We start from the raw sequence: 15,759 nt of genomic DNA, 5'->3' as shown, positions 1-15,759 counted from the left end.
AGAATGTAGTCAGAAAAGAGGCAATTGCCATGAATGTGGGAGCATGCTGTGGAATAGAGCATGCGGGGGAGGGGGGTCAGCAGGTAGAATGCTGTCTTTTCCGTCAGGTTGTCAGGTTTCTCTTGCTAGCTTCATTCACTCAAGACTTTTTTTTTTTCCATTCCATTCTTTTTTTTTTTATCTTTATTTAAACACCATGATTACAAACATGATTATAGTTGTATGATTACAGTCATGTAAAGAACACCCCCCTTCACCGGTGCAACTCCCACCACCAGTTTCCCAGATCTCCCTCCTCCCCACCCCCCTACACCTGTACTCGAGACAGGCTTTCTACTTCCCTCATTCATTCACATTGTTATGATAGTTTTCAGTGTAGTCATCTCTGCAACTGCACTCATCACTCTATGTGATGAGCTTCATGTCCTGAGCCCCTCAAGACTTTTTACCACAGAGCCAAACCTCACACTCCACTATTAAGCATGAAATGGACACAACAGAAGTCCTTATACCTCATGAGGAATGAGACATCTCTCAAACACATGAACAGACGGATCCACAATGGTGGTAAATGCAAAGAAAAAAAACAGACAGGGAACTGCAAGTATCTAAGAGGGAAAACACAGATATAAGGATACTGGTATTGTCCATTGCTTCCAAATGAAGTGATTTAAACCACAAGGGTGTCTGTTTTGTTTGTTTTGGCCCCATTCAGGCAATGTTCGAGGAGATTACTTTTTTGGCTCTGAACTCAGGAATTATTCCTGGCTGTACTCAGGAGACCATATGGGATGTCGGTCAGGTGCACGCAAGGTAAGTACCCTACACATTGAACTATTGCTCTATCTTTGTTATCTCTCAGTTTCTGTGGATTGGTAGGATGCAGTGGACTAGCCTATCTTTATTTCTTGATGCATAAAGATTATGAAAACTCTGGAATCTCTGGAAGGCTGAGGCCAGATACTCTAATGAGGCTTCTTGGTTTGGCTTGAACACCTTCCTAAAGTAGTACTGAGTTTTATTGATTGGTTGATTGATTGATTGATTGATGTTTTGGGGCCACATCTAGCAGCACTCGGGTTATTCCTGGCTCTGCACACAAAAATTGCTCCTGGTAGGCTCAGGGGACCATATGGGTTGATAAGGATCGAACCCGGGTTCATCCTGGGTTAGCCACATACAAGGCAAACACCCTTCCACTGTACTATCTCTCTGGCCCTAGTGCTGAGTTTTAAAGACAAGCATCCCAAGAAAGAAACAGCAATAAGGAGCCATGCTGGTCAATTACATGTCAGTTCTGACACTTTCTGATTATTTTGTTGGTTTGGTTTGGTTTTTTGGGCCACTCCCAGTGGTGCTCAGGAATCATTCCTGGTGGAGCCTGGCTGACCATATGAAATACCCAGGATTAAACCTAGGTCAGCCATATGCAAGGTAAGCACCCTACCCCTTGTACCTACCCCTTGTACTATCACTCTAGTTCTTGCAGTTATCTTTGAAAAAGCATAACTACCACTCAGAAACAAGTAAATCAATTAAGATATAAGCTGGTGTTGGCCAAGTTATATTTTAAGCAAAGGGAATAGCATATTCCCCTAAGTGAGAAGTTGGGCATATTTTCACACCAAAGAAAAGTTCTGTGTTCCTAAAATGAGGTGTTCAAGAACAGAAAGTGAGGCTGGAAGACATAAGGGTCAGAGGGTTGAGGCCTATTGGAGGTTTATAAGAGGGCTTTGGCTTTGAGCACATGCAGTCTCTTTCTGTGCCTTTCATTTACTGGTGATCTCCACTTAAGCATCATCTCACCCTGTTCTGCTAATTGGTACAGGTCCATCCAGCCTGAGAAAGTGAGCAAGACAATACTGTCAAGAACCTGTTAGCAAAGCTCTTTCCCAGGGCTCTGAAACTGGGCAACTGCTCTCCAGCCTGGCTGCTTTTCTTTTCTTTTCTTTTTTTTTTTTTTTTTTTGGTTTTTGGGTCTCACCTGGCAGCGCTCAGGGGTTACTCCTGGCTCTATGCTCAGAAATCACTCCTGGCAGTCTTGGGTGACCACGTGGGATGCTGGGATTCGAACCACTGACCTTCTGCATGCAAGGCAAATGCCTTACCTCTGTGCTATCTCTCCGGCCTGCTGGCTGCTTTTCCATCTTGTGCTCCAGACTTTTGCTAGCCACTCCCCCTCAGACTCCCTGCCTTATTGTTGCTGGTGGTGATGGTTTCTTTTTAAATGAATTTACACCTGTGACACTCAGGGGTTACTCCTGGCTATGCGCTCAGAAATCACTCTTGACTTGGGGGGGACCATAATGGGATGCCAGGGGATCGAACCGCAGTTCATCCTAGATCACTGTGACCAAGGCAAATGCCCTACCGTTTTTGCCACTGCTCCGGCCCCAGACTCTCTGTCTTTTATTAAGCTCTAGTTCCCTCTGTTCTATACAACACTCCAAGTTCTGCACAATAAATGTCCTTCTGACTTGGCTGGCTAGATTGTCAGTCTGGCCATTTTTATCTACCTTTACAGTCTGGCCATTTTTATCTACCTTTACACACTGAAAAAGTCTTGGGGATGTTGTTTTACCAGGCATTTTTAGGAACCAACACTTTACTCAGAACTGTATTATGCTCTCTTGGTCCCTGCACTCTGCTCTTATGAAGGACTGCTAGGGGAGTTTCTGGAAAGGTAGTGGCCATGATAAGATGAGAACTGAGCCTCTAGGCAATTTTTCCTGGTTTCTTAATCTCCACAGCTGAACTTTTGTTAATATGGTGACCACTTCTGAAATAGACACTTGAGGAACAGAGTGATAGTATAGGGGGCAGGTAGTTGGGTTATATATCAAACCATGTAAATTCTCAGTTGTGACTTATTGTTCCATTAAAATCTATCAATATGTACTTATGGCTAAAATAAATAAATTTTAAAAAATGTGTTTTATGGCCCCAAATGTTGTTTATGTTGATGAATGGTCTGTGTGAGTCTGAGAAGAATATATTATCTGCTGATATTAGTTGAAATCTTCTACAGATGCCTTATGGATGGTGATATTGAGTTCACTAGCCCTTACTAAGAATTTGCCTTCTTCTAATAGGGGTGTTAAAGCTTGTAGCAGGTTTGTCTATTTCTTCTTAAAGTTTTCTCAATTTTTATTCATATATGTTGATGTTCTGTTGGGAGGTACATGCACCAAAGGATTTCTAATGCATCTTGAAGATCTGATCCCTTTATCATTAATTTGTAGCCCTCTTTTACCCCTGATAAATTTTCTTGTGTGTTTAATCAAACATAAATAAATGGACTATATTAAACTAAAAAGTTTCTGTATGGCAAAAGAAACGGGCTAAAATAAGAAGAGAGTTAACTGAATGGGAGAAAAATTTTGCATTCAACACATCAGATAAAGGGATATGTATATCTAGGATATACAAAGTACTCACAAAGGTTAATCACACAAAACCTAAAAACTCTATCAAAAATGGGGAGAATAAACGAGCAGACACTTCTCTGAAAAAGAGCAACAGATGGCCAACAGACACATGAAAAAATACTCATCATCACTTCTCATTAGAAAAATCCAAATCAAGACAATAATGAGATATCACCTTATACCGGTAAGAATGGCACATATCAAAAAAGTAGGAACAACTTCTGTGGGGGGATATGGTGAGAAAAGAACTTCCCTCACTGCTGGTGGGAATGGTGCCTGATCTAACCCGTAGGTCCTCAATGCCGAACCTATGACACGCATGTCAGCTGTGGCACGCAAAGGCCTTGCAGCTGGCACGTGGGAAAGTCCACAATTAAGATATGCAGTGTGGCGGGAGGCAAGTGTGTCTGTCTACTTTGCAGCTCACCTAGAAACAGGGCCAGACTGGCCATTGGGAGAACTGGGCATTGTGTGGCAGTTTGGGCACTCGGGCTCAAAAATGTTAGCCATCACTGCCCTAGGGAAACAGTATGGGGCTCTCAGTAAAATTAAAATTGACCTGCCATATGACTCAGCAATCCCTCTTTCTGTCTCTTCTAGGACATAAAAACATTCATTCAAAAGGATGTATGCACACCAGTATTAATTGCAGCATTCAGTACAATAGTCAACACTTGGAATCAACCTAGGTGTCTAGCAGCAGATGAGTGGGTCATGAAGATGTGGTACATATATACACTGGAATACTACATAGCTGTAAGGAATGATGCAATCATGCAATTTGCAGCAACGTGGATGGAGCTGGAAGATATGTGAAATGAAGTAAGCCAGAAAAAGGATAAATACAGAATATTATCACTTATATGTAGTATTTAGAATAACTGCATGAAGAAATACAATAGTCTAAATGATAGTTGTCTTGAACACCATTGGCTTCAGAGTATAGTGAGGAAAAGGAAGGAAATTGAGTGGAAGAGGAGAAATACAAATATGAAAGTATGGAGGCCAGGAAATCAAGTGGTCTCAGGTACATTGGAAGTGTTAAAAAGGACAGAACTAAGTATCTAATTCAAAGGCGGGCCGGGCGGTGGCGCAAGAGGTAAGGTGCCTGCCTTGCCTGCGCTAGCCTTGGATGGACCGCGGTTCGATCCCCCGGCGTCCCATATGGTCCCCCAAGCCAGGAGCAACTTCTGAGCGCATAGCCAGGAGTAACCCCTGAGCGTCAATGGGTGTGGCCCAAAAACCAAAAAAAAAAAACAAAAAAAAAACCAAAGGCAACAAGAGACCCAAACTTAACAATCTAAACTTAAAATGGACTTGTTAAACTGGCAGGCTGGGGGTTAGGGACCTGGTATGAAACGCACTTGGGGAACATTAGTGGACACTGGTGGTTGGATTGGTCCTGATTCATTGTATTTCTGAAATCCAATTATGAAGGACTTTGTAAATCACAATGGTTTCAATAATATTAAAGTTAAAACATTTAATGCAACCAATAGAACATTTAAAAAAAATTGCTTGTTACTAAAAATTTTCCTCAGTAAAGGATGTATGAGTTTTCACATGTTTTGTTAATTTTTTGGGGGGCCACACCCAGCGGTGCTCAGGGGTTACTCCTGGCTGTCTGCTCAGAAATAGCTCCTGGCAGGCACAGGGGACCATATGGGACACCGGGATTCAAACCAACCACCTTTGGTCCTGGATCCTGCTTGCAAGGCAAACGCTGCTGTGCTATCTCTCTGGGCCCATGTTTTGTTAATTTTATTTCTAATATTATAGAAATAAAGTAAAACTTTTCAAGAATTCTTTTATAATTTGGTTGTAGCAAAATAAAATAAAATGTATTATAATAAGTTAAAAAAAAACGTCTGCTGTGTCTAGATCTACTCTGTTCTATCTGCTTTATTTTCTCATTATGCTTTGGGGCATGCCTGATGCAGTTAGGGATTTTTCCTTGTTTAGTGCTTTGGAGTCACTTCTGATAGTGCTAGGGAAACCATGTGGGAATATATAAAATCTTCTGCTCCAGTCTCTTGAATTATCTCCCTGACTCATTCCTGCCTTTGTTTGGGCTACTCCTTGTTCTTTGATCAGGAATCACTCCTGCCAGGCTTGGAGAACCATATGGTGTGTGAGAAACTGTAGCTAGGTCAGCCACATGCAAGGCAAGAGCTATTCTGGCTGTAGTATTACTACAGCACTCCTGCTTTCTTTGGTTAATGTTGGTTTAGTAAGTTTTCTACATAGAGTGCCAGAACTCAGGATCTAATGCATGTTAGGCATGTATTTTATAGTTTGTGGTCTATAAATTTGCCCCGGTCTTAGTTTTTATTCACACTAATTCTCTCTCTCCTCCTGTCTCCTTCCTCTTTCTCTCTCTCGCCCTTCCTCCTTTGTTGGGGATTAAGCCCACATACTGCTGTAAGCAAGTTTTACCTTCCATTTTTACTTTATATGAAAAAGTTTTTATTTTTCCATCACTGCTGGAGAATCAATTTGAAGACAGACTTCAGGTTGGTGGGGTTTATTTCTCTCCAATCTTCCCTTTTACACAGAAAAGAAAGATATCAAATGTCATATTTACTTTAGCAATATTAGCAATATTTTAATTTTCTCAAGCTTTTTAATTAAATTTACCTTATTTAAATAGCATGTATTCTATAGTTCACATAGTTTATCATAATACATTTGTTTCTAGGAAGGGGGAGTAGAGGAAAGTGAAGTGTCAGAGAAAATTGTCTATAACTTTCAGCCGCATCCTGAAACAAAATTTCTCATCTCACTCATTGTATGCTGTTCAGCAAATATCTTTTGTCCATTTTGTTTTTGGATCCTTGAGGGTTTATTCCAAGAAATGGAGCTTCTGGGTCAAATAAAAACTCAATTTTTTTTTTTAAGAAACTCAATTTCTAAGTTTTTAAAGGACTATCCCTATTGTTTTCCAGGAAGGCTGGACTATTTGATATGCCTACCAACAGTGAATAAGAGTACCTTGTCTCACTCATCTATGGGTTTTAAGAAAAATAAAAGTCATTTTTGCAACAATCCTCAGAGACAATGAGAGGAGGGCTGGAACTTCCAGATCACTTCATGAAGCTCACCACAAAGAGTGGTGAGGGCAGTTATAGAAATAACTACACTGAGAACTACCATAATCATGTGAATGAATGAGGGAACTGGAAAGCCTGTCTAGAGTAAGGTGGGGGTAGGGTGGGATGGAGGAAGATTTGGGACATTGGTGGTGGGAATGTTGCACTGGTGAAGGGGAGTATTCTTTACATGACTGAAACCTAATCACAATCATAATTATAATCAAGATGTTTAAATAAAGAAAAAATGCAAAAAAAAAAAAAAAGAAACTCAGAGGGACTGAGGCTTGGGACACAAAGCCAGTGAATGCTCAAGCATTTCAGATCCACCCACAGTTCAATTCTAGCTTCACTCACAGTCTAATGTTTAGTAGAATGAGCACTACTTATTGTCTGCTCATCTCTGTGCTAAAATTGAAAGTTAAAGGAACTCTATCCTGTTATTCTAGAACATTCAATTAGTGTAGAACTAAATATTTGGCCAGATATAGGCAGTGCAGCAGATTCTTAGAGAACTTTGTTTCATTCAGTGTTGTTTATTGTTGACAAGGACAAATACAAAGATCCTGGAGAAGACCTTGGTCTGTGTATCTCATACTTTCTACTTGTCTGGGTTATCTCAGGAACTTTGGGTTCTCCATACATATGCTAAATATGCCTGCCAGGGCCACTGGTATGTCTCAGCCTCCCTTATCTGAGTGCATGAAGGTGTGTGTGTGAATGTGTCCAGAAATAGAAGGACATATGGTCCAGCAATGACATCCATTATGTACATTCAACTGCCCTGCAGTGACTTTTGATCCAGAACTGGAATTAGTGGGTTAAAAAAATGAGTGAGTGAGTGAATGAATACAAATGATTATTTAATTTGTATTTAATTTAAATAAAAATGTTTAAAGTATTTTTGGGATTTATTTAGAAAGAAAAAAAATAGTGGAGTTTTAGATTACCAGTTAACTGAGAAACAGTATGTTGATTGTTTCTACCAAATGGTGACTAATAATTATATGTGTTTTACAGGTTATTTTTCTTATCATATAGAGTTGCTTGAGTATGCCAAGAAAATTGTCAACTAGTTCCTCTGTTAACTGAGTTTTGAGACTATATCTTGTCTGAGAAATGGAAGTGCCAAATTCCAGCTGCCTTTGAAAAATAGATGTATTTAGCAATGTTTTTGCATGGTTGTAAGTGCATCTGTGTGGTTTTAGGTTTCGTGCGTAGACAGACATCATATATGACCAATTTTTGGCAGAATGGACAGGATGGTATAGGAATGGGAGCTGGGGTTTCAAATCAGGGTAATTGAATGCAAAGCAAGAAACCCTGTACTGTATATTCAGCCCTATTACTAAAATGCATTTGGCAAATGCTATTAAGTATTTATATATTGGGGCTGGAGCAGTGGTGCGGAATGGTAAGGCATCTACCTTGCTGGTGCTAGCCTAGAACAGACTGCCATTTGATTACTTGGCATCCCATATCGTCCCCCAAGCCAGAAGCGATTTCTGAGAGCATAGCCAGGAGTAACTCCTGAGCATCACTGGGTGTGCCCCCCCCCCAACCAAACCAAACAAAAAGTGTTTATATATGTTTGGGAGTAGTCTTACTGGGTGCATCTATTTATTGTTATTTCTTGGGGTACTGGGGGTCATTGCTGAAGTACATTTCCATCCTTGAATGTATATAATTAAGTAGGAGAAAAGCCTTTCATTGAGGTTCCTGTCAGTTACAAAACCTAACATGCTATAGTAAAATTGGAAAGTTGTGAAGGATTAGCTAGGCATGTACACTGTAAATATTTATTCATAATACCTATTTTTTGTTATGAATTGTTCTACATCTAAAAAGCTTCAAGTGAAATAACAAAACTGAGTTCAGAATTCCTGTTAGTGGGAAACAAGTTCCCCACTTCCGCAAACATCTGTTGGCAACCATATGTGTGTCCTGAGGCCATAGACATCCACTCTGTCTGTGCTTTCTCAACCTGCAGTGGAAATCTTGGGTATGCATCCTACTGTGATATATAGACTTGACTCCTAGAATGATATGATTCAACCCATAGTGCAATATCCTCTTTCCTCAGGTGATTTTTATATGTAGTGTTGTTATATTTCTTGTTCTTTATTTTCCCTTACTATTTAGACATGTGCTCCGTGTTTGTGTGCATTATGCTGCTGGTATTTGTAGTGTAGGGCCTCACACATACAGAGCCAGTGCTTTGCTGCTGACCTATGTCATCTTATTGTTGATGAGATGGAAACAGGTTATGCATATGTTTGATTTCAGTGTTCACTGGAGTCACATACCCCAGTTGTGGTGCCTTCTGGGATCACACTCCTTTAACTAGTCAGCCATTCTCATGCAGAGGACTCAACCTCACACTTCCTGTTATGGTGCTCATATATATTTGGCTATGCTTGGAGATCACTATTATCCTTTTGGATATTGGGACTGGATTCAGTGCAAGTGAGTGGTACTGGGGATAAAACTCTTGGCGTCATGCATTCAAGCAGATGCCTTTGGCAACAATTTATCCTCTGAGTCTTTCCTATTATTCTTGATTACTGTATTCAAGACAGGCATTCTACTTCTCTCATTCATAAACATTGTCATGATAATTAGTGAAGTCATTTCTCTAAACTCACCACTCTATGTAGTGACCTTCACATCCAGAGCCAGTCCTTCCAGCCCTCATCTCTGTTGTCTCTGGGCATTGTTACAATAATGTCTTTTGTTTTTCATAAAACCCATAGATGAGTGAAATTATTCTATATCTGTCTCTCTCCCTCTGACTTATTTCACTCAGCATAATAGAGTCCATGTACATGTATAGGAAAATTTTATGACTTCATCTCACCTGATGGCTGCATAATATTCCATTGTGTATATGTACCACAGTTTCTTTAGCCATTCATCTGTTGAAGGGCATCTTGGTTGTTTCCAGAATCTGGCTATTGTAAATAGCGCTGCAATGAATATAGTGTGAGGAAGGGGGTTTTGAATTGTATTTTTGTGTTCCTAGGGTATATCCCTAGGAGTGGAATAGCTGGATCATAATGAAGCTTAATTTTGAGGAATCTCCATATTGTTTTCCATATGGGTTGGATGAGATGGCATTCCCACCAGCAGTGAATAAGAGTTCCTTTCTCTCTACATCCTCACCAGCACTTACTGTTCTTGTTCTTTGTGATGTGTCCCAGTCTCTGTGGTATGAGATGGTACTTTATTGTTGTTTTGGTTTGCATCTCCCTGATGATTAGTGTTGTGGCACAATTTTTCATGTGCCTTCTGGCCATTTGTATTTCTTCTTTGAGGAAGTGTCTGTTCATTTCTTCTTCCTATTTTTCAATGGGGTTAGGTGTTTTTTCTTATTAAGTTCTGTCAGTACCTTGTATCGCTTAGATTTTAGCCCCTTATCTGATGGGTATTGGGGGAATAGTTTCTCTCATTCTGTGGGTGGCTTTTATAACCTAGGCACTATTTCCTTTAAGGTACAGAAGCATCTCAGTTTAATATAGTCCCATCGGTTTATCTCTGCTTTCACTTATTTGGAGAGTGCTATTTCTTCCTTGAAGATGCCTTTAGTCTCAGTGTCATGGAGTGTTTTACCTACATGTTGTTCTATATATCTTATGGTTTCAGGCATGATACCAAGGTCTTTAATTCATTTGGATTTGACTTTTTTGCATGGTGTTAGATGGAGGTCTGAGTTCATTTGTTTTGCAAGTGGCTAGCCAGTTGTGCCAACAACACTTTTTAAAGAGTCTTTCCTTGCTCCACTTTGCATTTCTTGCCCCCATTATAAAAAACTAATTGATTGTATATCTGGGGCATATTCTCTGAATACTCAAGTCTATTCCACTGATCTGAAGATCTGTCTTTATTACAGTACCATGCTGAGTTTTTTTGTTTTGTTTTGTTTAGGGGGGTCACACCCAGCAGTGCTCAGGGGTTACTCCTGGCTCTACACTCAGAAATTGCTCCTGGCAGGTTCGGGGGACCATATGGGATGCCAGAATTCGAACCCCTGTCCTTCTGCAGGCAAAACAAATGCCCTACCTCCATGCTATCTCTCAAACTCCACCAGGCTGTTTTAATGACTATAACTTTGTAATACAATTTAAAGTTGGGGAAAGTGATGCTCCCATATACCTTTTCCCAAGGGTTGCTCTAGCTATTAGCAGGTGTTTATTGTTCCAAATAAATTTCAGGAGTGTTTAATCCACTTTTTGAAGAATGTCATGGATATCTTTAGAGGGATTGCATTAAATCTGTACAATGCTTTGGGGCATATTGCCATTTTAATTATGTTAATCTTACCAATCCATGAGCAGGGTATGTGTCTCCATTTTCGTGTGTCCTCTGTTATTTTTTGACATAGGGTTTTGTAGTTTCCTTTGTATAAGTTCTTCACATCTTCAGTTAAGTTGACTCCAAGATAATTTGAGTTTGTGTGACACTAATATGTATGGGGTTATTTAATATCCATTTCTTCTCTCTCATTATTGGTGTACAAGAAACCCATTTATTTTTGTGTTTATTTTGTAGCCTGCCATTTTGCTATATGAACTTATTATTTCTAGAAGCTTTCTGGTAGAGTCTTTAGGGTTTTCTAAATATAGTAGCATGTTATCTGTAAACAGTGAGAGCTTGATTTCTTCCTTTCCTATCTGGATGCCCTTGATATCTTTTTTTTGCCTAATAGCTATGGCAAGAACTTCCAACACTATGTTGAATAGGAGTGGTAAGAGAGGCAGCCTTTACTTGTACCAGATTTTAGAGGAAAGACTTTTAGTTTATTTCTATTGAGAATAATATTTGCCATTGGCTGTGGTAGATGGCCTTGACTATATTGAAAAAGTTTTTTTCATTTCCATCTTGATAGATTTTTTTATCAGTAATTTGTGTTGGACCTTATCAAATGCTTTCCCTGCATCTATTGATATGATTATATGGTTTTTAGTTTTCTTGTTGTTAATATTGTGTATTATATTGATTCATTTACATATGTTAAACCATCCTTGCATTCCTGGAATGAAACCTATTTGGTCATTGTGTATGACCTTCTTGATGAAGCATTGGGTCCTATTTGCTAGAATTTTGTTGAGGATCTTTGCATCTGTGTTCATCAAGGATATTTGTTTATAGTTTTTTTTGTTTGTTTCAGCATCTCTGTCTGGTTTTGGTATCAAGGTGATGTTAGCTTCATAAAAATTATTTGGGAGTGTTCCTGATTTTTCAATTACATGAAAGAGCTTGAAAAGGATTGGTAGTAGTTCCTCTTGAACGGTTTGAAATAATTCATTAGTGAATCCATCAAGATCTGGGCTTTTGTTTTTTGAAGATTTTTGATTACCATTTTAATTTCCTCAGTAGTGATGGGTCTGTTTAGATATGCTAAATCATCCTGGTTTAATTGTGGAAGATTTTAAGAGTCCAAGAATGTATCCATTTCTTCTTACCTTACATGGTATAGAGTTTCTCAAAGTAGTCTCTGATTACCCTTTGAATCTCTTCAGTATCTGTAGTCATCTTCCTCTTTTTATTTCTAATCTGGTTTATTAAGTTTCTCTCACTTTGTTTCTTTGTGAGTTTTGCTAGTTGTTTATCAATCTTTTTTTGGGGGGTGGGGTGGGGGTAACATCCAGCAGTGCTCAGGGATTACTCCTGGCTCTATGCTCAGAAATCACTCCTGGCAGGCTTGGGGATGTCGGGATTTGAACCACCATCTTTCTGCATGTAAGGCAAAAGCCTTACCTCCATGCTATCTCTCTGGCCCCTATCTTGTTTATTTTTTCAAAGAACCAACTTTTGCCTTCACTGATCTTTCGGATTGTTTTATTGATTCCCACTTTATTGATTTCTGCTCAAAGCTTTGATATTTCCTTCTGCCTACCTATTTTTGGTTCCTTTTATTGATCATTTTCTATTTATATAAGCTGTGTCATTAAGGTTTTTATGTAGGTCCCTTTTTTCTTTCTGATATGTGCTTGCAAAGCAGTAAACTTTCCTCTTAGTGCTGCTTTTGCTGTGTTCTATAAATTCTGATAATTTGTGTCTTTTTTGTTATTTATTTTCAGGAATGTTTTGATTTTCTCTTTGATTTCATCCCTGATCCACTGATTGTTCAGTAGTGAGCTGTTTAATTTCCAGATGTTGAAGTTTTTTTTCGGTGATCCTTTGTAGTTCACTTCTAATTTGAGTGCACTGTGATCTGAGAAGGTTGTCTTTAGGATTTCTGTCCTCCTGACTTTATGGATTTATGTTTTATGGTCAGCATGTTGTCTATCCTGGAAAATGACCCATGTGCATTAGAAAAGAATGTGTACCTTTTCTCTTCTTTTCTCCGCCATCACCGCTGTGCGAACGTGGCCGGTGTTCGCCATGTTTTCCCACAAGACGTTTAGGATCAAGCGGTTCCTAGCCAAGAAACAAAAGCAGAACCGGCCCATTCCTCAATGGATTCGGATGAAAACTGGTAATAAGATCAGGTACAATTCCAAGAGGCGGCACTGGAGAAGAACGAAGCTGGGTCTGTAAGGAATTCCACGAGACACGCATGTGCACATATGAGCCTACAGGGTGTTAGCATATTGCACACACGGTGCAGAAACGGACACACGGTGCAGAAAAGTGATGGGAATGTCTTGGTTCAATCATTGTTCCCTCTTCTAGAAGCTATACTTGCTTGACTCAATTAAACTGGAGCCTGTACTTGGCTTGCTGACAAAATAATAATAAATTATCTTCAAGAACAAAAAAAAAAAAAAAAGAAAAGAAAAGAATGTGTATCGCATTTCCTGGGAATGGAGTGCCATATATATTTACTAGTCCACTTCCATTTTCTTTCATCTTTTCAGAGCTAGTATATTCTTGTTGGGTTTCAGCCTGGTTGACCTATAAAGGGGTGACAAGGCATTGGTGAGGTCTCCCACTATTATTGTGTTGTCATTGATGTCTTCTTTCATATTTGTCAATAATAGTATGAACTATTTTGCTGGTCCCTCATTGGGTGTGTATATGTTTAGGAGTGTGATTTCTTCCTGTTGTACATATCCCTTGATTAGTATAAAATGTCCATCTTTGTCCCTTATAGCTTTTCTGACTCTGAAGTTTTTGTCATCAGTTACCAATATGGCCACTTCAGATATTTTAAGGAGTTGTTTACTTGGATGATTTTCCTCCAACCTTTGATTTTGAGTGTTTTTGTTCTGACTATACAGATGTGTTTCTTGTAGGCAGCAGAATGTTGGATTTAGCGTTTTGATCCATTTTGCCAGTCTGTGTCTTATAACTGGTGCATTAAGTCCATTGACTTTGAGAGAGATAATTGTCATGGGATTTAATGTCATCTTTGTGTAGAAGTTTGGTGTGTCTGTTGGTGTTTCTTGTCTTAAAGTAGACCTTTCAGTTTTTCTTGTAAGGCTGGTTTTGGGTCTGCAAAGTTTCTGAGTTGTTGTTTTTCTGTGAAGCTAAGTATCTTTCCTTCAAACATAAAAGTGAGTCTGGCTAAATGCAATATCCTAAGAAAAGCATCCATTTCATTGAGTTTTGTCACAATATCCTATCACTGCTTCTCACCTTGAGGTTTCTTGTGACAGGTCTGCTGTAAATTTTAAGGATGCTCTTTTAAATGTAATTTCCCTTTTTGATCTTGCTGCTATCAGTATTCTATCCCTATCTATTGGATTCATCATTGTGACTAGGATATGACTTGGGTACTTTTCTTTGGATCTCTTCTAGGTGGTTCTCTTCAGGCATACAGAATTTCATTGTATGCAATATTTAGCTCTGGAAATTTTTCTGCAATGATGTCCTTGCATATTGATTCTTCCTGGGGATTGTCTTCCTGTGTCTCTGGGACTCCAATGATTCTGATGTTGTTTCTGTTGAGTTTATTGAAGACTTTTATTTTCACCAGTTCACATTCTTTGAGTATTTTTTCATTGTTTGTTCATTTGCTTTAAGGCTATTTTACAATCTCTTCTGTTATATGTAGTTGTTATGCATCTTATCTCTTCCAGCTCATTGATTCTGTCTTCAGCTGCTGTTACCCTGTTGGATATACTTTCCATTGAGGTTTTCATTTTGTCTACTGAGTTTGCAGACTGTTATTTCAGTTTAAAGTTTTCTGATTTCTATCTTTATATCCTCTTGATTCTTATTTCTGTTTCATTCAACTCAATCTATGCTTTCTTTGAGTTCTATGAACATCATCCATTTTTTCTCTAAAACCTTTATCTGAGAGGCTAACGAGGTGATTGGCTCTTTTTGGGTCATGAAAGCTGCCATCTTTCTATGCCAACATTCTAGTGTGTTTTTTTCTACGTATAATGGTGGAGTTCATTAGCTAGAAGATGAGCACAGCTGTGAAGTGAAGTAGAACGGTCACTCCTCCGGTACCACCCTTGTGGGCAGGGACAGCCTACCTTGCTGGAATTAAGTTTGCTGGGGTCTTCCTCTGCAGCCTCAAGGAGGATATTAGGAAGCCAAGTATGGAAAAATTTAGAGGATTTTTATAAGTTCACGGCAGGAGTCTGGCACCATCCTTGTGGGCGGGGACAGCCTACCTTGCAGGAATTAAGTTTGCTGGGGTCTTCCTCTGCAGCCTCAAGCAGGTATTCAGGAAGCCCCAATTTTTCTTTATGGAGAATTTACAATACAATAATGCCCTAAATAATAAGGCTGAATATTTTACTGTATGCATATACTACAATTTATTGCCTAATGAATGTGTGGAGTTTGGTTATTATGAATAATCTACTATGAACATCTGTTAATTGAGGCCAGAGTGGTGGCGCAGCAGTAGGGTGTTTGCCTTGCATGTAGCTGACCTAAAACAGACTGTGGTTTGATCCCCTGGGGTCCCATATGGTTCCCCTAGCCAGGAGCGATATCTGAGCGCAGAGTCAGGATTAATCCCTGAGCATCAATGGATGTGACCCCAAAACAAAAACAATAACAACAACAAAAAACTAAAATATCTGTTACAAATTGTGTTTGAACACTTCTTTTCACTTCTATTTTTTTTTTTAATTTATCACTCAAGTAGCCCAGACCTAGTAAGTATCTTTAAGTTCTATTGAGACTTGTTATTTCACTCCCTTGCTACCTGCTACTGGATCAAAACCAAAATAGAACAAAAAGAGTAAGTCAGTGAAACTGTCAACAAAAGAAGGCAAACTATGATCATGATGTTTGATATAATTTCTGACAACATTCTGTTAAGAGCACAGGAATAT

General features: G+C 39.1%; 1 protein-coding gene across 1 annotated transcript; it reads left to right on the top strand.

Moving 5' to 3' along the window:
• Positions 1-12,862: 12,862 nt before the first annotated feature.
• On the top strand, positions 12,863-13,098 carry LOC126027125 (60S ribosomal protein L39-like). Its single transcript, XM_049786105.1, has one exon. The coding sequence runs from the start codon at positions 12,902-12,904 to the stop codon at positions 13,055-13,057; it is 156 nt and encodes a 51-aa protein (XP_049642062.1). The 5' UTR covers positions 12,863-12,901; the 3' UTR covers positions 13,058-13,098.
• The last annotated feature ends 2,661 nt before the right edge of the window (positions 13,099-15,759 follow it).

The sequence above is a fragment of the Suncus etruscus genome, chromosome 14 (assembly GCF_024139225.1).
Source record: "Suncus etruscus isolate mSunEtr1 chromosome 14, mSunEtr1.pri.cur, whole genome shotgun sequence".
Taxonomy (NCBI): Eukaryota; Metazoa; Chordata; class Mammalia; order Eulipotyphla; family Soricidae; genus Suncus; species Suncus etruscus.
Note: the sequence above shows the minus strand (reverse complement) of the source record. Positions and strands in the feature narration are given on the sequence as shown.